Source organism: Artemia franciscana, chromosome 12 (assembly GCF_032884065.1).
Source record: "Artemia franciscana chromosome 12, ASM3288406v1, whole genome shotgun sequence".
NCBI classification, from domain to species: domain Eukaryota; kingdom Metazoa; phylum Arthropoda; class Branchiopoda; order Anostraca; family Artemiidae; genus Artemia; species Artemia franciscana.
This window is the reverse complement of record NC_088874.1, coordinates 15,547,913-15,573,225: the sequence shown is the minus strand read 5'-3', so window position 1 is coordinate 15,573,225 and position 25,313 is coordinate 15,547,913. Positions and strand designations below refer to the sequence as shown.

The 25,313-nt window shown below is 34.7% G+C and overlaps 1 protein-coding gene across 2 annotated transcripts in view; it reads right to left on the bottom strand.

The window, feature by feature from the left end:
• Window positions 1-362: 362 nt before the first annotated feature.
• Window positions 363-25,313, bottom strand: part of LOC136033739 (uncharacterized) — an 84,869-nt gene continuing 59,918 nt past the window's right edge. Inside the window, exons 1-4 of one of the 2 annotated variants that reach the window (XR_010619004.1) lie at window positions 14,824-14,933; window positions 3,049-3,133; window positions 1,830-1,928; window positions 363-801 (exon numbers count right to left, since the gene is read on the bottom strand). Coding sequence is in view for 1 of the 2 variants with exons in the window: in XM_065714633.1 (XP_065570705.1) it covers window positions 790-801 (12 nt within the window). In the remaining variant the exon portion in view is untranslated. Of the gene's footprint in view, window positions 802-1,829; window positions 1,929-3,048; window positions 3,134-14,823; window positions 14,934-25,313 lie in introns of those variants that run through there. The other variant, XM_065714633.1, reaches the window with a different exon arrangement.

Below are 25,313 nucleotides of genomic sequence, written 5' to 3'. Positions count from 1 at the left end.
GGTTTTTGGACAAGCAAGATCCCCTTTCCTACTTTTATCAGGTTCACTCTATATATAAAAAAGTCCTAGCTACATTTTTTAAGTTTAGCCTTAATCCGCAAATATAAAATGGCGGGCCCAAAATAGGTCTGTCGAAACTGTTTTTGAAACATAACCACAATATCACTTTTCCTTCATGGCATCCCCTTCTTAAAAGGGGATGCTTAAAGTTGAAAGTATACAATAGTTGTTCGTGTATAGTAAGTGCTCTTCATAAATTGTTTTGATAAACATAGTTATGTATTTATTTTAATTTTCTCTATCTTGTACTCCGTCCCTATGAACTACCCCTAGCTCTAAGAACAACAAGCAGTTTGCAAGAATACAAAGAAACAATATTTTATTGATTAAATTTGTATTAAAATATAAAATAAAAAAATGTTGTTGTATGTTGAGTCAGGAAGAGGTTCTTTGGCAGGAGCAGAGGCCACATAATTGCACAGCTTCAATGAGCAGTAAATTCGTTAGGTGAAGGATGAGCAAAATTGATTAAAAATTTTTTGAGGGTTCTATTTTTTTAGTAAAATATAAAAAGGGGAGCAAAAAAAAAATATACGCAAATTTTACTGAGATTCTATTTAACTTGAGGTTTAGAACCCTTGTTTTTTTTATTTAAACTTTAAAATTATAAGAAACCAGTTCTGCTGCACTGTCTTTTTATGTAAATATAAGCGTCTATACACAAAAAGACGAATGCAACAGAGAACAGGCTTATACAGAGAAATTTACTTTCCGAAATTTACTGCCCAGCTACTTCATTATCTAGAAAAGAAAAGAAAAGTCAATCATTTGCAGACAATAGACAATAAGTTTTTCCGAACTAAAAAATTTATAAAAGGATAAATTTTGAAGACTGGCTAAATACATTACAAGAGCGAAAACCTCGAGATGGTTGCGATGTCTGGTCAAGACCTTTTTTCTTCACATATAATTATGCTTGCTATTAACAAATCCTTTTAGACTTTCCTGGAACATTTTGTGATATAGGAAAAGCACAGATACAAATGTGTTCCTAAAAACTGAATTAGTCAGTAAATTAGTCAGACTGAATTAGTCATTGACTGATGAGTTAGTCATTAGTCATTGACTGAATTAGTCAGTAACCAAAAAGAGCAAACCAAACAAGAACAGTGCAATTTTCACATTATGCTGAAAACAAGACTTATCATATATCAAAATGTCTCTTTAGAAGATAAATAACATGCCCTATAAAATATCTTCCAATAATCTAGGGATCCTAAAACCCGTCCTATAAAACCAATCTATCGGGCCCACTCTGAATAGGCCTCGGGCAGCCGAGGTAAAAAGAATCTTAAACAGTTAAGATCTTAATGAGCTCTAGAATAAGGAGAAAGAAATGGGAACTAAGATAAAGGAATAGCTACGGGGGTGAAAACAGTTTTAAGCGATTAACATTTGTAAAATATCCGTGATATTAATATTGATCCGTGATATTGAATATCTTTGTAGCTTTATCGTAGTGTTAATTAAATCAGGGTGTACGAAAAAGATTTAAGATAGTTTATGGCACTGCGTGCTAGCTCTCTCCCGACAAAGGACATAGGAAAATATAGGAGAAGGATTGGTTCTAGTGAAGGTTTTTCTATGTGTCCAATGTGTAAGAAGGTTAAAGAAAATCAGGTCCACCTCTAGGCTATTTGGTAAGAACCGAAGGGATTGATATCTGAGTACTTAGCTGTACACGGTGGAAATCCTGATTTCGTTGACAACATATGGCAGTGGTATGAATGTTTGGACTATTTGACACATCAAACAAAATATGACCTCACCTTTAATAACATTTCTGCTTCTTCAACATCTACCCCTGAAATGGTCCTGAAGAGATCTCCAGGGAGTAAAACACCAGGAACACGAAGCTTATTGAAAAACTGTAACAAAAAGAAAAATTAGAATAAAACTCATATTTTCAATCTTTTCAGTTCAGAAAATTTCGATTTTGAAGAAGAGAAAAAAATAATATATATTAGGTATTTTACGAAATCAGTCCATCTTCTACAGAAATTTTCTGTAATTTTTATGTTAAAGATATAAATTCAATTTCGAAATGATTTGGCTGCAAAAAAAAAATGCATGAAAACATTTCTGAGAAAATCTTTTCAGAAATATTAAAATAAATTGTGACATGAAAGAAAAAGAAAATATAAATGAAACAAAATTAAAAAAATATATAGGTAAATAATTCGGCTTCTTATCAGTCTATGGAACGGAAAAAGATACCAGGTAGCATTTGCATTAAAATTACCGAAACTTTTTTTTAATCATGGTTGCAGCAGTATATTATACCTAGCAACTACGGCCCATAGAAAATAAAATTTAAAAGACAGGTTTTTAAAGGCACTTTTTAGTAAGAAATATTTCTCATGTAGCGCTATTTCATAATAACAAATGAGTATAATTCTTCTATTCACGGTTTTCAAATATGGTGATTCTAATGGCGCAGTTTTCATTTCGATCCAATACCTTTTTCAAACGGTTTCAGGCTATTTTACGACATTCCCAATTATCTGTTTTCGCTATTTTCTTTTTAAGGTTTTTGAATTTTCATAATCCTTAGATAAAATATATGCAAATATTTTGCAATTACCAGTGTGTTCTTTACGCAATTTAATGTCTTTTCATTCTAAAATCAGTAGGAGGGCCCATTTTTGGGCTCTCCTACTGACATTATATAACTGGTTGCGTTCAAAAAGGTGTTCTTTTTACAGCTTTTGAATTGTTGTAATCCCTTGTTAAAATATAAATTTACAATCAACGGTTTTTTCTCTTTACGCAGTTTAATGTCTTTAGAACTGCGTCTTCTCAAAGATATTTGATTACTGAAGCTAGTCCGAGGGCGAGGGCGTATCAGCAGTATCTAAGAAACGGCTTAGAGTATTAATATATATATGAAAACAGACAAATTACGGATGCTGAATTAGTCTTTGGAGGTCAGATGACCCACAATTTAGGATACCTACTAAACAATGGAAGTAGAGGTTTGAGACTTACCCATTTACCATTGCGGTAGTTTCGCTCTCTTCAGGTTGATTTGGCGTAGTTTCGGTCTCCCCATAGTAACACCGTGCGATTAAACCTGGAACAATTTTATTTTTTACAAACTTATCATTGGTTTTACGCCTAAGGCCATTTTTAATTTAGGACCAATGAAAACTAAATACATTTCTTTAGGAGCCGTAATGAAAACACAAGCTATCATATCTGCGACACTAAGATCATTGAAATTTTATTTGATAACTGTTTCCAACTATACTAGAGCTGATTAGTATTATCATTAACCATAAGAAAATTTGATTCTTTTTTTTGTATAGGTATGACACTACAGGTACAACATTGACGTTAACAGCATATAGTCTTGCTTTGAATCAAAATATTCATGACAAGCTACGAGAAGAATTTAATATATATATTAACTTCAAATATATAGAGATTATTAGAGATTAATACTCTAAGCCGTTTCTTAGATACTGCTGATACGCCCTCGCCATTCCCTGAATATTTACACTAATACCATTAAGGTCAACTTAGTACCGTAACTCTTAGTAATAGTAGAATAAGAAGTAGTAGTATGAACATGGTGCCATTTTATTAGTTTAACACACACACGCCCCCCCCCCTACCACACCCTGAAATTTTAAAATTTCAATTTAAAATACGCTTAGCTACATATATATATATATATATATATATATATATATATATATATATATATATATATATATATATATATATATATACGAGAAGAAGTTATTATATATATATATATATATATATAATTTCCATATAGAGCATGCAACAATGCCTTCAGGGTTGACACAACCCCCAGAGTCGAGGAACAAGGGTTGTAAGTTATGCCCTGGGACGTATAAATTTATATGGAATGAGTGGCTACATAAATTTCGAATCAGATCGGCCACATGTGATTGGAAGTCGTGAGTTCTAGTGTTCTTGACCTCTTTTGAAATAGCTTAAAGACACTTAACAGCTAGTACTCATTGGCTCCCAAGATACTCCACTTTTTTTATTTCAATTTCTTAGCACTTGAATGAAGGGACGGCACTCAATAATTACGCTGTGTAGGATTTGACAGAAAATGGTTTCCTTTCCTGGTTTATGATCTGCTTCTTTGAGTGAAAAAACGTCTATTCTTACTAATAAAAACTTTCGTAAAAAATTAAAAGTTCTTGTTGCCTTTTTAAGTAACCAAAAATTGGGGGGGGGGGGGGTAACTAGGCCTTCTCTCCTGCTCCTTTTTCTCAAAATCGTTTGATTAAAACCATGAGAAAGCCATTTACTTTAAAAAAAAAAATTAATATGCACATTTCGTTTTAATTATTCTTGAGTGGAGAGCTAAAATCAAAACATGCATTAATTCAAAAATGTTCAGAAATTAAATAAAAAAAACATGTTTTTTAAGCTGAAAGTAAGGAGCGATATTAAAACTTAAAACGGACAGAAATTACTCTGTATATGAAAGAGGCTGTACCCTCCTCAACGCCCCACACTTTACGCTAAAGTTTTAAAAAGTAGAGTTGAGAGAAATAGTCAAACAGAAAGTACAGAAAATAGTCAACATAAAACAGCCTAGGGAGAAAAATTAGGGCTGGTATTTTTCCCTCCCTCACCCTTCTTCCATCCATTTCAATCATATTTCATTTTTCAAAGAGTAGAGCAAACCCAATGAAAAATCAAGTTTCAAATTACGTTTTTAAGGAAAGTATATTTTCTTTCTTCTCCTTTTTGCTCTTCTCTCTGTGAGTAAGTGATTATTAAAAAAAATTGTTTCTTCTCTGAGTAAGTGACTCGTTATCTTGCCCTTTCTTCACGAGCCAAAGAGCCTTTGGGGGAAATAATTTACAGGGATTCTGTTTGTATACATTTTTCGACACTAATAGTAAAATACCAAGAATATCAAAATAGAAACTGTTTTTGCCCCTAGGCCGAAATAATGTACATAGACTCCACTCGTATACACTTTCCGGTACTAATCTTAAAGTACCAAGAACGTCAAAATAAAAAAATTTTCACTCCCTGGCAGTAGCCAGGCAAATTATGGAGTAGCCATTGTTCCCGTAGTATTTTTGTATTTTATATTGATCATGGCTTATATTGATCATATAGCTACACCGCAGTTAAGAGTGAACTATAGCCTATAGGAACTAAAGTTTTAAGATTTTTTTTTAAACAGTCTAGGGAGAAAATTGGGGCTGGTATTTTCCCTCCCGCCACCCCTTTTCTGTCCATTTTCAATCATATTTCATTTTTCAAAGAGTAGGGCAAACCCAATGGAAAATCAAGTTTCGAATTAGGAAAATTTCTTTTAGCTGCTCGAGTATCTATTGTGTCAACTAATTCCCTTTTCTGACGGTTCCCTCTCAGAAAAATATTCCCTCTGCTTAAAATTTTCCTCGATCAAAATTACCTCGTTTTGTAAAATTACCAGTTTATTTAAAATCACCTCTGACTCATTCTTTTATTTTCCTGTTTCAAGGTACAGGGCATTTTGCATAGAAAAATTTGGTCCAATACATACATTTGAAAACTTCATGCAATTGTGTTGCGAGAGCAACACATTGGTTTTGTCCCGTTTTTTTCTATGCCGCCGATGTCGGCTTATTCCTGGAAACTGGTAAGGGTCTAACCTGTGCGGTTTTACGGAGTGTTGACCTCAGGTCGGATTGATAAATATGGCATTACATTTTGGAAAGCTCCACAGAACTCTTGCCTGGGGCCACAAAGGATGGCTTTTGTTTGTCCACGAGCCAGAGCCTATGGTGTGCGAGATGAAGTGGAGTTATGTAGCCTATGTCAGAGAGGAGTATCTGAAGTTGTGCAGCCAAGCTTTTGTTTCATCAAACCATGTTATTGTTTTGGAGTGGAAAGCTCTGTTCTAGCAGGCAAGCAGGCAGGCAGGCAAGCAGGCAGGCAAGCAGGCAGGCAAGCAGGCAGGCAAGCAAGCAGGCAGGCAAGCAGGCAGGCACCACTTTCAAATAGAAGATTGACTGAAATGTATAAGTGTTAAATATATGCGGCAGTTACCCGGCCCCACAGCCAATATATCTTCTTTGAGTGATAAATAGAAAAATTTACAGAAGCAAAAAAGCGGCATTTTCCCGACGTAGGTCTAATTGTTATTCCCTTCTTACTAATCAAACCACAAATCCTTGATAGCAACTAGTCACCTTTAAGAGTTCGCTAATTGTTAGTTTCCTGCTAAAATGTTACAGATTTTTGACACTAGATTCTGTAATCTCTACGGTTTTAATTTTCTGAAAAAAAAATTCAGAATCGGTAACCCAAAAATTAGTCAGTGAAGTAGCAACCCATAACAGAGAAAACACTGCCTCCATGTACGTCATTCCCTTAAAACCAGTTCATTTCCGAATCCCCCTATTATCAAAGTTGAATTGTATTCTTGCTGTACCTGGATTTTATTTGGGTTGGAAATCGTAGACCGAACATGTTTGTGTGACCATTAAATTATCGTTAGTGTGACCGTTAAAATCCATTAAAAAACCTATGGATACTATTTGGGTTGGAAATCGTAGACCAAACACGTTCTACCATTCAACCATGGGTTCCTTTAAAAAGATATGAAAATGTGATGAGGACTTGCTGGTGGTTTCATAGTTTTAAACCAAATTGAGCATGTCTCCTGGTGTCTGGCGTAGAACTGGGGAGCGCAAGTTTCTAGGATCTCGTGGAACTATAAAAGATTGGTGATTACCTGAAAATCATTGGGGATTATTTATAAAATCACAAGAATCTTCATATGTTCGGCAGAAAATCCCCCTCATCGCGTATGTACCTGATCTACTAAGCAAATTTTCTTGTTAATGAGGGAGGGGCACCATTTATGACTTGACCTTTTTTGAAATAGCTTAAAGACACTTAACAGTTAGTACTCATTGGTTCCCAAGGTATACCACTTTTGTTTAGTTCAATCTCTTAGCAATTGAATGTTAAAGGGACGGCATTCAATAATTACGCTGTGTAGGATTTGACAGAAATTGGTTTCCTTTCCTTGGTTACGTTTTGCTTATTTTGAGTGAGAAAACTGCGATATAGCTCTATGTATATTTTTATGTGATTTCAGTAGAAAGTGGAAACCTTATGTATTCTAGGAAATCAAATCATGACGAAATTTTTAGATCCAAACAATTTTCTTTTTTGACCAAATGAGAAGACTGGGCAATGGTATTATTCTAATCCTAAGAACTAACTGATAACCATTTGGAAAATAAAATAGGCGTTTTCACGCCCGAAGAATACCCCTCCTAAAAACACCCCCATGGAAAATACTGGTTGGTCTCCAATAAATTTCCGTTGGTTTCCAGTAAATTTAGACTTTAAAAAAAGGACAAGAAATCTCTTTAAACCTCAAAAAATGCTGGCTCTCTGAAAAAATAGTTGCACGAAAATGGAAAAAAAAGAAAAGAAAAAGAAATTAATAAAAAGAGATGATAAGAAAAGAAAAAAAAATTGCAAGAAAATTCTAATCGAAGGTTTAAGGTAAACAGGGGCCAATACATCATCAAAAAGTTGTGTCAGTTTCTTGGTTATATTTACCTATACGGGCAAGAGGGAGAGGCGGTAAAATCACTCCCCCTAGCTGAAAAGACTAGAGGTTGATTTTACAAATTCGTTAGATTCATTGGATTTATAGGGAGGGGGATGGTTAAAAAAGGAAACATGCATTTTTAGGAGTTTCAAGTTACGATTAGGAGTTTTTAATGTGCTATATGGCAATATACTGAACAACAGAAAAATATATTGAAGGTTTTTAAGATTTAACCAAAAAGTGAGGGGGCATGAGGTTATCAGATAAATCTTATGACATCTAATCAACATTTTGAGCTACGTGTTTTATGCTTTCTCTGTGATGCATTACCTTTTGTATGGGGAATTTTCATGGGGGTTTTTAGTGGGGGACAGCTTTCCTTTGGGGGAGGGGGATTTCCAAGGAGAAAAAACACCTGTCCCAATTTTTAGATATTTTTTACTAATAAAAAAATTCGTTAAAAATTAAAATTTATAATTGCTTTTTTATGTAACCGAAAAATTGCATGGCAACTAGGCCTCCTTCCCCATCCCTTATTTCTCAAAATCGTCTGATAAAAACTAAGAGAAAGCCATTTAGCCAAAAAAGGAATTAATCTGCAAATTTCATTTTAATAATTTATGTGTGTAGAGCCAAAATCAAACATGCATTAATTCCAAAACGTTCAGAAATTACATAAAAAACTAGTTTTTTTAACCGAAAGTAAGGAGCGACAATAAAACTTAAAACGAACAGAAATTACTCAGTATATGAAATGGGTTATCCCCTCCGCAATCCCTCGCTCTTTACGCTAAATTTTGACTCTTTGCCACAATTCTGCTTTTTAAAACAATTAAAAGCTTTAGCGTAATTAGCGAGGGATTGCGGACAACCCATTGCATATACGGAATAATTTCTGTTCGTTCTAAGTTTTAATGTCGCTCCTTACTTTTATTTAAAAAAACTAGTTTTTAATGTAATTACTACTGAAGAATTTCGGTTCGATGATAAGGAGTATTATTGTTAGTATGGATAGAAATGCTGTGCAACTTTTGATTTACTAAATAATTGAAGCCATCACAACCTCTGAAATAGGATTTTCTAATCGATAAACTCATTACATGCATTTGTGTAAATACACTGAAATACTTAGAAAAATATTACCATTTAAACTCCTGAAAACTAAGCTCAAAGCAGTATTTGCGACCCCAAAAAAATTCCTGGCGGGGCTGATAATGACCTGCCTTGCCTTTTCCACCTTTGTGCTGATAGATATGGAAATAAAATATTCAAGCTGTATAGAGGAATATTTCTACTCCCCCCCCCCCTACCTCTTTTAATATTTATCTGAAGCCTCGTGAAGAGTAAGTGGTATGTCCATTAAAATGTACTTTTTTTCAATCAGACTAAATTGACTTTGCAGTCAGTTGAATTTTATCCTTTTCAATCGTAAACATCGTGACGGATGAAAGCTTGGAACAATATCTTATACAATCTAGTCAAACAGTTCGTGGTAACGAACTGTAGTAAGGAGCGACCCGGCTCAATAGTAACCAAAACTCTAAAAAATGGAATTTTGATACCAATAGCTACATCAAAAGAATCGTATTTTAATGCTGGTTTTAAATATATAATTTCATCAAGTTTAGTCTTACCCATCAAAAGTTACGAGCCTGAGAAAATTTGCGTTATTTTAGAAAATAGGGGGAAACACCCCCTAAAAGTCATGGAATCTTAACGAAAATCACACCATCAGATTCAGCGTATCAGAGAACCCTACTGTAGAAGTTTCGAGCTCCTATCTACAAAAATGTGGAATTTTGCATTTTTTGCCACAAGGCAGATCACGGATGCGTGTTTATTTGTTTTTTTGTTGTTTTTTTTTCCAGGGGTGATTGTATCGACCCAGTTGTCCTAGAGTGTTGCAAGAGGGCTCATTCTAACGGAAATGAAAAGTTCTAGTGCCCTTTTTAAGTGACCAAAAAAATTGGAGGGCACCTAGGCCCCCTCCCACGCTAATTATTTTCCCAAAGTCAACGGATCAAAATTCTGAGATAGCCATTTTATTCAGTGTAGTCGAAAAACCTTATAACTATGTCTTTGGGGACAAATTACTCCCCCACAGTCCCCGTGGGAGGGGCAACAAGTTACAAACTTTGACCTGTGCTTACATATAGTAATGGTTATTGGGAAGTATACAGGCGTTTTCAAGAGGATTTTTTTGGTTGGGGGGAGGGGCTGAGAAGAGAGGGATATGCTGGGGGAACTTTCCATCGAGAATTTGTCATGGGAGAAGAAAATTTTCATGAAGGGAGAGCAGGATTTACTAGCATTATTTAAAAAAAAACAATTAAAAAATAAATGTGAAAAAGCTTTTTCAGCTGGAAGTAAGGAACAGCAATAAAACTTAAAACAAACAGAAATTATTACCCATATGAGGGGCTCACCTCCTTCTAATATCTCGCTCTTTACGCTAAAGTATTTTTAGTAATTTCAACTATTTATTCTACGGCTTTTGTGATTCAGGGGTCATTCTTAATGAATTGGGATAAAATTTAAGCTTTAGTGTAAAGAGCGAGGTACTGACGATGGGGCGAATCCCCTCATATATGTAATAAAAACATGAGAATACAAAAGTTCTTTACGTAAGCTAATTTGTAAGTTACGTAAATCTTTTACCAATAAAAATATTCGTAAAAAATTAAAAGTTCTAGTTGCTTTTTTAATTAACCAAAAAATCGGAGGGCAACTAGGCTTCGTCCCCTGCTCTTTTTTTCTCAAAATCATTCGATCAAAATTACGAGAAAGCTATTTAGCAAAAAAAAAATATGCAAATTTCGTTTTGATTATTCCTCTGCAGAGAGCCAAAATCAAAACATGCATTGATTCAAAAACGTTCAGAAATTAAATATAAAAAAAACAAGTTTTTTTAACTGGAAGTAAGGAGCGACATTAAAACTTAAAACGCACAGAAATTACTTCGTATATGAAAGAGGCTGCTACCTCATCAACGCCCCGCTCTTTACGCTAAAATTTTTACTGTTTTAAAAAGAAGAATTGAGAGAAAGAGTCAAACTTTAGTGTAAAGAACGGGGCGTTGATGAGGTAGCAGCCTCTTTCATATACAAAGTAATTTCTGTGCGTTTTAAGTTTTAATGTCACTCCTTATTTCCAGTTAAAAAAACTTGTTTTTTTTTATTTAATTGGTATTATGAACCTATCCGTAACTTTTCAGGATTAAACTACCATTGGTTACACTAATTATTATAAAACCACATCATTGTTTTACATTATCGTTTGTACCCGTTGCGTAAACACTTAATTCTGTCAGATTTAAAGAGATCGAATGCAATTGCACCAATTTGCACAAATTTCTTGCTCAAAGTGAACAGATTTTTACTTACAAGTCCCTCTCCCGTGACTGGTATAAAACTTTCAAACTGGTATACCTCATGAAGAAATTTTTGTACCAAAATATGGATGTCATACTTTGATCAGCTCATCAAGAGCTATCGATTGCTGTAGAAAAAAAAAATTGTATGTCTTAGTTCAAAAGTTGATTGTTTTTTTTGCTGTAGGCTAACTTTCTAACGTCACCACTTAGAAAGGAGCAAAGGATAAGCTCCAATTTCTTTAGCAATGAGAGAACTTTTAAACTTTATTAGGCACATCTGATGCCATTTGTCTACCACAATCCCAAGTCCAAAAAACTGAATGATAAATTCAGCTGAAATCACGAACAGAAATGGGTAGAAACAATAGATGGCAGCATTTTCAGACCCATGGGAAAATACCACATTTTTGCTTCTGTAAATTTTTATATTAAACACTCAAAGAAGATATATTGGCTGTGGGGCTGGGTAACTGCCGCATATATTTAACACTTAAAGATTTTAGTCCATCTTCAATTTGAAAGTGGTGCCTGCCTGCTAGAACAAAGCTTTCCACTCGAAAGCAGAAACATGGTTTGATGAAACCAAAACTTGGCTGCACAGCTTCAGATACTCCTCTCTGACATAGGCTATATAACTACTTCACTTTACACACTATAGGCTCTGGCTCGTGGACAACCAAAAACCATCCTTTTTGGCCCCAGGCAAGAGTTCTGCGGAGTTTTCCAAAATGTAATGTCATATTCATCCATCCGGCCTGAGGTCCACACTCTGCAAGAACCGCACAGGTTAGACCCATACCAGTTTCCAGGAATAAGCTGAAATTGGCGGCATAGGAAAAAAAAACAAAAAAACGGGACAAAACCAAAGTGTTGCTCTTGCAACACATTTTATTACAAGTAAAGCAAATCAAATTGGTTGAATCTGTAACTTCCACCTTGTTGCATTACATCTTTGGCAACTGGGAAGTCTTAAATAGAGTAATTAATATTTTAAATCAACTAGCTTCTCGAAATTTTTAAATTAATTTCAAATTCGTTCCCTTTGGGATAAATTTGTAGTTTGGTGCCCTAAAATGACATAAAACCAAACCTTCCCCTAGCCCAAACTTTAAAAAGAAATTTTAATTTACGTTTGAATGGGCTCTCCCTCAATTATCTTAGACCTTTGGTTTGATCACCCCTGGTAAAAAGCAAAACAAATAAACATGCATCAACCATGTTTTTATGGCACTTGGTATCTACCAAGTGACACATAACAATCGCAAATTCTGTCAGTCTGTCCTGGTTTTGCTACTTTAGGCACTTCCAGGTAAGCTAGAACAATGAAATTTGGCCGGCATATCAGGAACCAGACCAGATCAAATTAGAAATTGTCGTTTCCCCGATTCGACCATTTGGGGGGAGTGGGGGGACGGCTAAATCGAAAAAAATAGAAAAAATGAGGTATTTGTAATTTATGAATGAGTGATTGGATCTTGATGAAATTTAATGTTTGGAAGGATATTGTGTCTCAGAGCTCTGATTTTAAATTGAACAATGCTGAAGGCATTGTTGCATGCTCTTTATGGAAATTACACAATTCCAATTGGATGTGTTTGGGGAAAATAGGCTGTCTGAGAGCAGGGAGTGGGGCTAGTCACCCTCCTTCACTTTTGATTAAAAAAATAGAACTTTAAATTTTCAATCAATTTAGGCTTCCTTAAAGTTTACCCAGCCATCCCATCCATAAGAATCTTGAATGCCCTGAAGCATATATTACAACCCTTGCCCCCAGACTCTAGAAGATTATGTCAACCCCAAAGGCCCTGTTATGTGATCTTTGGACTGTTTTTGAACAAACAACTATTTCAAAACTCCCATTGGATGTATTTTGTGGAAATAGAACTTAAGGGAGGAAACTACCTTCAGATCAATTTGACTCATAAAAAGGGCACACGAGTCTCTGAGTTCTAATCTAATGAGCCCTCTTTCCTAAGCTGATACAACCCTCCTTTTTATAAGAGCCTTATATGCCTTTGGGGCATTACTTACAGCCCTTCCCCTCATGACTGTGGGTGGAAGTTGTCGTCCTCATACATATTTACTGGACCTTTTGACTACTCTTAATAAAATGACTATCTCAGAATTTTGATTGGAAATGTTTAGAAAATGATGGGCGTGGGGGGGGGATGGTTGCTCTCCAATAACTCCCGAAATCTAAAAATGGGACTAGAACTTTCAATTTTAATTTCCAACCAAATGAGCCCATTTCAAAGTTTCTTCTAAAATTCCTTGTTTACAAAGTTCCCTAGTCTAAAAACCAAAAAATAAATAAAAAAATACATTTTGCCCTCATTGCTCTTTGCTGTGGCAGCATTATTGCCCTATATATGATACTGGTGAAACTTATCTATGCTACATTTATGACAAAGCTCTCAAAAATGACAAATTTTTAATTAAAGTATGACATATTGCTCATTTTCCACAAAATAATACTATGTTTACTTGGTGCAAATTCAAATTTAAGCACTTTTGAGCTCTCAAAAATGACAATTTTTTATTAAAGTATGACATATTGCTCATTTTCCACAAAATAATACTATGTTTACTTGGTGCAAATTCAAATTTAAGCACTTTTTGAGCTCTCAAAAATGACAAATTTTTAATTAAAGTATGACATATTGCTCATTTTCCACAAAATAATACTATGTTTACTTGGTGCCATCTTTTCTATGGCTTTTGAAAAAATAATGCAACATTTTCCTAGTGCTAAAATTATTTATGATAAGTTTAGGTTAAAAAGTACTTGAATTTAATTTATGGTAGATGCAATTATTATATTCATAAAGAACATAAAAAAAGGCATTGAGTGGTATGTTTGCTTTATTGGTAAGCCATTTAAATAAACTGCTATAATTTTACTGTAATTTATTGCCTAAGGACTTTCAAGGTTTTTATGAAAAGCGTAGCCATTTAAACTTTAAAATGTTGTTTTTTTTATTGGAAACTCCTCCCAAAGCCCTTGTTTCCCTATATGCATCATGTTGTTTGAAATAGTTCAACAAAAATGTAAAATTCAAAAGGACAAGAAAAAAACAAATTATTATTTTCAAGGGTCCATAAAGGGCTTCAAACAAAATGTTCAGTTAAAGAGCTATATTTGGAAATAACACAAAAAAATATATTTAGTGGTATAGGCCTACTCTCTTTATTTTATGGTAAGAAATATAGAGTGTCCCATATTTACCAAAAACCCTTCATTTTACCTGAGTTTGACTTCCTGCTATCTTGGAAAGGGTTAGGAAAATGACACTTTCAGGCATGGGTCTACAGGCTAAAGTATGTCCTGGGAAGGTATTTTAAAGTACCCATCTCCACTCCTCCCTCTAGAGGGCCCTGAAATTTAGCTACATGACAGGTCTATACCTATTGAAATTTTGACAAAACAACATTTTACCTTGATTTACAGTTACTAGTTGCTTTTTCTCTGCCTTTAGCTCTAAAATGCAACTGCTGTTAGGCTATTAGAGTAGGCTAGATTTTTGAACCATATCAATCTAGGCTATTTTCTTTTCAAAATTTAGGAAATGTATTTGCATATCTTTAAAACCTTAGAAAATGGAATTGAGCAAAGTTATGAAGCTGAAAATAATTTTTCGCAATAATTAGGACGCAATTCATGGCATATATTTGCACATTAATGGGGTGGAGTAGGCTATGTGCTCTATTAAATGTAGGCCTATAGGTTAACCAGAGACACACCAAAGACCTGCAGCTTTTGTTAGACTAGTTTTCCAATAGAAAATGTCGAAGACTATACATTTAAAGAAGTTAAAAAGAGCTATGTATTTACCATTTTTTATAATTGACATTTTCTTTGGCCAGCCAAAGGGCTGGCTAAAATGACAGCCAAAGCGCTATGTCCGCTCCGCCACACCCAATTTGAAGAAATATTCCAGGATGATGATGGTGAAAAAAAGACAATTGAACAGATTTGCCGCGTTTTCGGTCTATGGATATGCCCCGAGTATCCATAGATGTCACACTTAAGGGAATTAAGTATTAAGAAGCCACCCAATCTTCTTTGTAAATAAAGAGCAAGATCTTTGGTTTACCATTGACAGTGAACTAAACTTCAGTATCAATGTTAAAAAATCTGCAGCTAGTTAAATATAACCTGTCCACTCCCTCCCCAAAAGCCATAAACCTTTATAAAAAACATACAACAGTTTTGAAAGACGTGCCACCAAACTCATATCCAGCAGGTGAAAACTTTTCTACCCTTCCAGACTAGCTAAGCTAGTACTCAAAACACTTGTTTAAATAAGAATTAGAGATGAGCCCCCTTTGGAGTTTAAAAGACCACCCTTTCCGTACAAACCCAATATGCCCTCACCCAAGAATGGAGGACAACAAAATCGTCAAAATGATTTTTATACTCTGAAAATTTACTATGAAACTTTACACTTCAAAAACTATGCACTATAAAGAAATAAACTTCTATAAAAAAAAATTCATATCTTTTTCAGTGAATGATTGTTGAGAGAGCCTTGTAAACTATTGTGTAATTTTCTGCCTTTCTGTCTTGTGCAATCAGCATCAATGGGGCTTAAAAGCATCAATGTTAGTCCCTTTGTTATAGGATATGGTGAATGAAGGATGATTTGTTGATCTTTTTATTGCTTTTGTACATTGTTCTATGGTTTCATTTACAAGTATCTATCTATTCATTGGGCATCAATGAGGAAGGGAGCAGGAAGAGCCTGTGCCCCTCTCAAGATTTTGAAAAAAAAAACTTTTACACGAGTTTCTATTAAAAAAGCCTTTTTTTGTAGTTTGATTGAAATAATTAGAAAAACAAATATGTAACTTTTGATATTGAAATGCAAATTTCTACCCCCCCCCCCCCGAATTTTCATTAATTTACGCAACTCTATCCGTGATGCATTATACTCAAATGCATTGGATTTCTGTTTGTTTTAAGTTTTAATGTTGCTACTTACTTTCCATTTAAAAAACTTGTTTTTTTAATTTAATCTCTGTAATAGATCTATGTAACAAACTTCTGCAACTGAAAAATTAAACAAAATAAAACACTACGTCCTAGCTCACTGCTTTACTACCTTGGTTACACTGGTAAAGAGTGTCCATGAGATCCACTGGCGAATCCAAGGGGGCGAAGGGGGTTGTAACCCCCCTTACACCTTGATTTAATTGTTTTGTATCTTGGCTAGAATTTTGTCAGCGCGCAGACGGGCCAAATCTTTTTACCACATTCGTTTAAAAATTCGAATATTAAAAAAGATTACGATTTCTATTTACTTTAGAAACATGTTGAAGCGAAAAACAGTGCCTCCACTTGTTTCTCTTTAAAAATATTACCGGGAATCTAAGAAATCCTGCTCAAGAAACCCCAAAATCCTATCGAAACTCCACTTTCATAGAACTTTGATAACTCTGTTGTGCGGCTAAGGCATTTGAAAAAATACATCTCTTTCTTTTTTACCAGGAAATTACCCACGAAAATAGGAAAATTTCATGAATCCAAACATCAGTTTATGATACTGTCCACTTTATGAAATCCAATATATAGACTAATATTTGGTACTACATAGAAAATAGCTTCTACCTTCTAGGCCTCATATGATTTGTAAGCCATACTTATGATAAGCACTAAGCAGATGAAAGCAAAATTAGTACAACCTTTCTCTCCTATACAACCTTGACACAAAGCATAGCTCAAAATAGCTCCAATAGCTCCAAGAGTATGTTTTAGAATATTCTTAGATTTCCAGAAATATTCCAATTAGAAGTGACCGGTTTTCCAGCTTTGAACTCACTTCCGGAGCCTACTCCTCTAAGTTATCAAACTTAAAATTGAAAGAATCGCTTCAACAATTATATTTAAAGTACTGTTCTATTTTATCATTTTGTAATTACCATTCTATTAATTTAGCGCAAAGATGCGATACTTCTTTTTCTTCTTTTAGTAATAATAATAATAATAAAAACATTCCACGACTATGATTTTGAGCAAGGTCACCTTTCCAATTGACTCAATGATTTTATCAGGGTTCCTTAAATAATTCCTTTCTTTAGGATCGGCAAGTAGCAAGTATACGATAATCTGTAAGTATACAAAATAAAAAAGTTTCACTTAAACAAGTTAAACAATTTTTATTAAGATGAATAGAATAAAATGTCTGTGACTCTTTTGTTTCTTTGTTTCTTGACTCAGGAAGCGGCTCCTTGGCTGAGGCGGAGAGGTTACACAAGGAGTAGATGAGCTTAGATGAGCAGTAAATCCGTTTAGCAAGGGATGAGCAAAAAAATATAATATATTTAAAAATGTTAAGGGTTACATTTCTTTTAAAATACGAGAAAGGGAGATAAAGAAAAACAATATTTTTATTGAAATTAACTTTACTTAAGGTTGAGAACCCTTGGTTTTTATTTAAACTTTATAATTATTAGGGGCCACGTCTGCTGCAACGCCTTTTTCTGTGAAAATAAAGGCTATCACACAAAAAGACAGCAACAGTATACAGACCTCACAGATTTAATTTCGTAATTTGGAATTTACAGCTCAGCTCTTAATTTCAACCTAGAAAAGAAAAAGGACGTTAATGGATTGGAGATAAAAGATAGTCTTACATTCAAAAGGTTCTTGGACTATTTTTGATGTAACACCTTAAATTAGGTATTTTCTTCTTGCACCACACTGCCTATCTATGACGAACAAATAAATTTTCAAGTGGGGATAAATCCATTTATTTAAACAGTGAAAAAAAAAAAGTTCAAAGTTGACTGACGAAGCTGAAAACTTAGACTGTGACAGAGGGATGTAAGTATTATAGTATTAATTTTAGCACAATCAATGGCTGCAAATTTTTTTTTTTGATTTATATTAATTTTTTTAGTAATTAGTTTAAGCCTTTTTATATTTTTTTATTATTAATATTTGTAAAAGTTAGTTTCGGAATGGGTGATAGTAATACAGAAGAGGACCTAATAAATGATATATAAGCGTTTTGGAGCTATAAAGATGTCCTTGGGAGGGGGTATGTTTTCATATGTAATATATATTTTTATACGTATATTTTTATTTGCTATAGGTAAAAAATATGAATTTTTAACATCTTGGTACTTCGACGTTACATGGTCCCAAAGACCCTCTCCCCCTGCATGCATACATACCTGATTTAAAAATCATCGCCTTGAGACAATCGTTTACACCACATAGAGTAAATTGAAAGATTAGGTACATTTTAAATTAGCAAGTTCATCAAAACAGAAATACTTCTTAGCCCGTTTAACCCATCTTAGAAATATAGCTATCTATGGTCAGACACTATGTTCTATCACTATACATTACAAACTAACCGGGATGAAAACTGGGTAATGTCTCGAGTGTTTCTCATATAATACTCAAGTATCTTAAACTTTTCTAGACTACCTTCGGATAGCCTTGCTAGCCAAGGCCAGCTCTGCGTTCGGACGACTCCTGAGAGCAGTCTTCCACAAACCGCAAATTCACTGCAATACCAAAGCCCGAATTTACAACGCTACAGTCTCAAGCATCATGCTGTACTCATCTGACACATGACCGATAGCCTCTACACAGTTAAGAAGGGTCGATGTTGTTCAGGCTAGACACCTGTGTCGAGTCGAAGGCTTCAAATGGTATGACAAGATCCGCAATACTGAGGTCCTGAAGATCTCATCTATGTCTACGATTGAAAAGGATAAAATTCAACTGGCTGCAAAGTCAATTTAGTCCCTTCTTTCAATATTATTTTGTAGTTGTGGTTTTTTAACACTGAGGAATAGCCTTTGGTCATGTGATAACTGATTGCGTTCTTGTTTGAACATACCGTTCTAAAAACTTTGATAGGCTGACAACTTCATCATTTAATCGATAGTGAAGAAAGAAGCACAAACGAGAATGTAAAACAATGAGATAGTTTCGAAATAATTAATAGATTGTCATCTACGGTATTTTGATCCTGAAAAGTTAGGGATAGCTTTAGTATACCAACTAGATTATACAAGATATTGTTCCGAGTTTTCATCCGTCACGATGTCTACGATTGAAAAGGATAAAGTTCAACTGGCTGCAAAGTCAATTTAGTCCCTTCTTTCGATATTATTTTGTTGTTTTTTTTTCAACGCTGAGGAATAGCCTTTGATCATGTGATTACTGATCGACAGCTAAGAAACAAAACCAAAATGTTGCTCTCACAACACTTTAGTCGGCGAAGCTGGACAAAGGTTGCCATAACACTTTACGTTGCCCGGGCAACGTAGGTCTAGTTTATGCTACGTTTGGTAATCTGTAATTGTGGACCAGTTATGGTGGGGGTGGGTGTGTCATTGTTTAGGTGGGGATAGGGACATTTTTTAGGATTATAATTGCAGGTGATTTTAACCAGACAAAGAAAGCTTGGCTAGCCTCTAGTCTTTCTCTTAATCAGATTGTGAACATTCCCACTCACTCGTCTGGCAGTACCCTCGATCTGATTCTTACAAACACTGAGGACCTATACCATCCCCCACATCGCTTGGACCAGTTGGCTTGTGTGATTACTACGCTCTATTTCTCAAGGCGAAAGTTCTGTGAGAAAACCCAAGCTCTCAAGGATCACTACTAGACCAATAACTGACTCTGCAATCCGTGAATATAGCCGCTGGATTGCTGAATATGACTTCCCAGAGGTTTCAACGGACGTTTCTTTTATTTACCAGTGCTTTGCATCTGGGACCTTCCCTAGATCGTGGAAAAAGGCCGTGGAATGTCGTGAGAGAGCTCATTCTAACGGAAATTCAAAGTTCTAGTTCCCTTTTTAAGTGACAAAAAAATTGGAGGGTACCTAGGCCCCCTCCCAAGCTCATTTTCCCCCAAAATCGTCGGATCAAAATTCTGAGATAGCCGTCTTATTTAGTATAGTCTAAAAACCTAATAACTATGTCTTTGGGGACGGCTTACTCCCCCATAGTCCCCGTAGGAGGGGCTGCAAGTTACAAACCTTGACCAGTGTTTACATATAGTAATGGTTATTGATAAGTAACAGACGCTTTCAGGGAGATTTTTTTGGCTGGAGGAGGGGGTGAGGGGAGGGATTTATGCAGGGGGGACTTTCCATGGAGGAATTTGTCATGGGAAAAAAAATTCCATGAAGGGGAGGCAGGACTTCTCAGCTTTTTTTTAAAGAATAATGAAAAAATAGATAAGAAAAAGTTTTTTCAACTGAAAGTAGGCAACAGCATTAGAACTGAAACGAACATAAATTATTACGCATATGAGGGGTTCACCTCCTCCTAATACCCTGCTCTTTACGCTGAAGTGATTTTATTAATTTCAACTATTTTTTCTACGGCCTTTGTGATTCAGGGGTCATTCTTAAGGAATTGGGAAAAAATTTAAGCTTTACTGTAAAGAGCGAGGTATTGACGAGAGGGGAACCCTTCATATACGTGATAAAAACATACGATTATAGAAGTTCGTTACGTAAGTTAATTCGTAAGTTACGTATATTTTTACTAGTAAAAATTTTCGTAAAAAATTAAAAGCTTTAGTTGCCTTTTAAATAACCAAAAAATTGGAGGGTAACTAGGCCTACTCCCTCGCTCCTTTTTTCTCAAAAGCGTCCGATAAAAACTATGAGAAAGCCATTTAGCCATTAAAATAAATTAATATGCAAATTTCGTTGTAATTATTCAAGTGCAGAGAACCAAAATAAAAACATGCATTAATTCAAAACGTTCAGAAATTAAATAAAAAAAAACAAGTTTTTTTTAACTGAAAGTAAGGAGCGATATTAAAACTTAAAACGAACAGAAATTTCTCCGTATATGAAAGGGGCTGTCCCCTCCTCAACGTCCCGCTCTTTACGCTAAAGGTTTTAACTGTTTTAAAAAGTAGAGTTGAGAGAAAGAGTCAAACTAGCATAAAGAGCGAGAGGTTGAGGAGGGAACAGCCCCTTTCATATACGGAGTAATTTCTGTTCGTTTTAAGTTTTAATATCGCTCTTTACTTTCAGCTTAAAATACTTTTTTTATATATCAAAAGAATTGGCTTTTTATGCTGATTTCAAACATATAGTTCAATTAAATGTAGCTTTATCCACCAAAGGTTACGAGCCTAAGAAAAGTTTCCTGATTTTTGAAAAAAGAGGGAACCACCCACTAAAATTCAAGTGATCTTCACACCATCAGATTCAGCTTATCAGAGAATCCTACTGTATAGGTTGGAATAACCAATAAAATGTATAAACTTTGTATAAATGTAATAACCTGTATAAAATGTGGAACTTTGTATTTTTTGCCAGAAGAAAGAATGAACACGGGTGTGTATTTATTTGTTTTTTTTCCATGGGGGGATCGTATCAACACAGTGGTCCTAGAATACCGGAAGAGTGCTCATTCGAACGGACACTAAAAGTTATAGTACCCTTTTTAAGTGACCAAAAAATGGGAGGGCAACTAGCCCCCCTTTTTTCCAAAATAGTCTGATCAAATTTTCAAGATAGCCATTTTGTTCATCGTAGCTGAAGGGCCCAATAACTATGCCTTTGGATATAACACGAACCCGTCAAAGCCCCAGGCGAAAGGTCGTTAAGCTATAAAATTTTTCCACTGTTTAGGCATAGTATTTGTTATTGGGATGCATGCATATATTTTCGGGTGGGAGCAATGACAATTTTCAACTGTTTTTTTTTTCCAAGGGGGAATTTTCCATGGGGAGAGAAGTTTCCAGGGAGTGAACTTGTTAGTGGAAATTATACACTGCAGGACATTGCCTTAATTCTTATATGTCTGCTTTCTCTTTTCCGTTTCAATTTTACACGCGGAGTGGTTCAGAGAAATTTTCTGGCGTAAATTTTCACGGATTGAATTGTCAAGAGGATGTTTTCATGGGGAGGGGTTTTAGTCTTGCACGTGGGACCAGATTTCCTGGAATTATTTAAAAAACAGTCATAAATTAAGAGCAACATTTAAACTAAAAGTGAGAAATAACATTAAAACTTAAAACGAACAAAAATTATTATGTATATGTTGGGGGTCCTCAACACCTCATTCTTTAGGCGATGTTTGAATTTTTTCAAACATATTATTTCTATGACAAATATCTGTTAATTTTACTTCCTCGTTCGGATTGTCGGAGGTCTAGGATGTACCAAATTCCTTTGTAAGTTCTGAAAGGTCAAGGTTTTTGATTTAAGAATTAAGAACTCTCTTTATTAACTACTAATTACAAAAACTATAAATACCCACAACCGCCCTGGGGAAGGCTCAAAGAGCCTGATGTTGGACGGCTGCAATCCTCCGATTATCAACCTAATTTAATAAGAAAAACAAAAACAAAAACAGAAACTAAAAAAAACGGAAACTAAAGAAGGACAAAAACACTCTCACTCAATTACTCCTTAATACCAGAATATAAATAAATAAAGGCTAACAATAATTAAAAAAAAGAAGAAAAAGAAAAAAAAGAATTATCTCCCCACTTCCAATAAATGTTTTTTTAAATTTACTTTAAACAACCCAATATGTTCCGCCTCCCTAATGCCAGCTGGGATATCATTCCAAATAGCCGGAGCTAAATACCTAATTCCGAAAGCTGCACATGTGGTGTCTCGGTACTCAACAATAAAATTATCTGCCTCTCTAGTCTCATACCCATGGAGTGAACGATTTACTCGAAAAAAACTGGTAAAAAGTGGAGGACATACATCATTGCAACATTGATACGCAAAAACAGCAGCTTGATAATCTCGAATCAGACCAATGTTAAGCACTCGTAATTTCTTAAAACATGACGCGGTATCATTCACATTTTCTACATAATTACCAAGAAGACGTACTGTTTTATTTTGTAGGATCTGCGCTCTTTTAAAATTTGCATAGAAATTACTAGACCAAAGGACACAACCATAAGAAATATAAGGCGCAACAATGGTGTGGTATAATAATAAAAGAACTGGTATTGGTAAAACATGCTTTAATCGACGCAAAATTCCCAAACCTCTAGCAACTTTAGCTGCAACAAGATCACCATGGTTCTTCCAAGATAGATTACAATCAAGCTGGAACCCCAAATAACGCACTTCATGCAGTTGTGACAGATGCCTGCCGTTAAAAAATATCTTTTTATCAACTCTCCTATAAATCATAAAATTAGTTTTATTAACGTTTACTGACAAAAGGCTCAAACTTGTAAATACAAAAAATGCCTTTAATACCCTATTAACTTTCAACAACAAATCATCGACAGATTGACTAGACATAGTTAAAGCTGTATCATCCGCAAAAGTCGTAATACAACACTCAGGTAAGTAGAAACGCATTGAATCAACATACACAAGGTACAGAAGTGGTCCCAAAACAGAACCCTGAGGTACACCACACCTCACTTGAAAAGGAGAAGAAAACACATCATTTAATACAACTTGAATAGATCTACCACTTAAAAAACTATTAAACCACTTTAAATAATTACCACGAACTCCAATTGATTGTAGACGTTTGAGTAGTATATTAAAATCCACTGTATCGAATGCTTTTCTAAAATCGATGAAAACGGTCAAAGGGATTTCACCACGTTCAAAGCATTTATTTACAGTATCACAAAGGGAATGCACGGCATCCGACGTCGAGTGACCTTTCCTAAAGCCAAACTGGTCTTCACTTAACATCCCAGTTTTCATAAGGTGATCATAAAGCCTTTTATGCACAATTTTTTCAAATATTTTCAAAAACAAGGGTAGGATTGATATGGGTCTATAATTTTCAATTTCTAGCTTAGAGCCACCTTTGTGAAGGGGGATTACTTTTGCCCTTTTAAGCGCATCAGGGAATATACCGGTTTGGAGGGAAATATTGATGATATGGACTAGACATGGCATTAAATAACACATCACTGACTTAAAAGTTTTCAGATTAATGCCATCAATCCCTGCTGAATTCGATTTGATTGTTTTCACAACCTTCAGAATTTCATCTCCAGTACAAGGCTGAAATTCAATTTCATTTCCAATTCCTCTATCATCCACAAATTCATCTTTCATTAAATCATTATTAAAGTTCACCAACCCTTGCGCCTGTACGTTTTGCCCAACACTTGAAAAAAACTCAGCAAATTTAGTCGTGATACTAGGTATTTGAGTATTTGATTAGGTATCAAATACCCTTAATTGCTAACAATTATAAGCTGAATGATAGAATTCTGTTTGATCCATCCCAAAAATCTAAGCTAAATTTAAAAAAGAAAATATTAAAGATTGCTTGCTAAAATTTTGATTATTCACCATTGATGATGAAAAATTAAATTATTTGATCTTCTTATTTGTGTGCTTTGTTTTTGTGTCCCTGTGTCTGGGATGGCCTCCCACGCCCTCCTGTCCGATATTTATTGATTTAATTATCCTTGTTACTTCTCTAATTTTTTTTTCTATTTTGTTCGCCTTTTGCCGTGTTAAATTTTAGAGTCATTATTATGATGTGATGTTGAGGCTTTTTCTATGCTTTTGCACTGTCCCAGCCTTACGAGCTCTGCCCTCTGTTGGGATATAATAATATCGTTTTTGTATTTTTTTTATGTTGAACAAAGAAAAAGGGGCAACCCCCTTCATATCCGTAACAATTTGAGTTTGTTTGAAGTTAATAATGTGGCTCCTTATTTTCATTTGAAAAAACTTGCTTTTTTTATATTTAATTCTAGGAAGACGAATTAACACGCAATTCAAAAACAACTAGTGTCTTTGAGTCCCATACATGTGAAGATTACCTAAAAAAAAAGACGCAGATTGTAAATACCAAGAAACGAATGATTGCTTATCTTATCTTTACGAGCGGCAGAAAAGTGATGAAGATAATTTATTCTTGAAATCCAGTGTTCAATCAATCAGTTTATTCACCCAATAAATTTACCACAAAATATTTAACATAGACTCCCCCGTGAGGCTCTATAGCCAGGGAAAAAATAGGGGAGAATACAAAAATGAAACAAATGGTAAAAAAAAATATTTTCAATATAATGCATTTCAACCTTTCAAAGACTCAACACAAACACACACAAAAAAAAACAACAAACAACAATAATTAAAAGACACAAAAATAAAGGGATTTTAAGAGACTCAAACATTTTGATAAAAACTGACAGCAAAGATATAGTGCGATAATTGGCCGCATTATTTCGTGGTCCGCCTTTATATAATTAAATATATAAAAAAACTAGTTTTATTAACGGAAAGTAAGGAGCGACATTAAAACTTAAAACGAACAGAAATTACTTCGTATGTGAAAGGGGCTGCTTCCTCATCAACACCCCGCCCTTTACGCTAA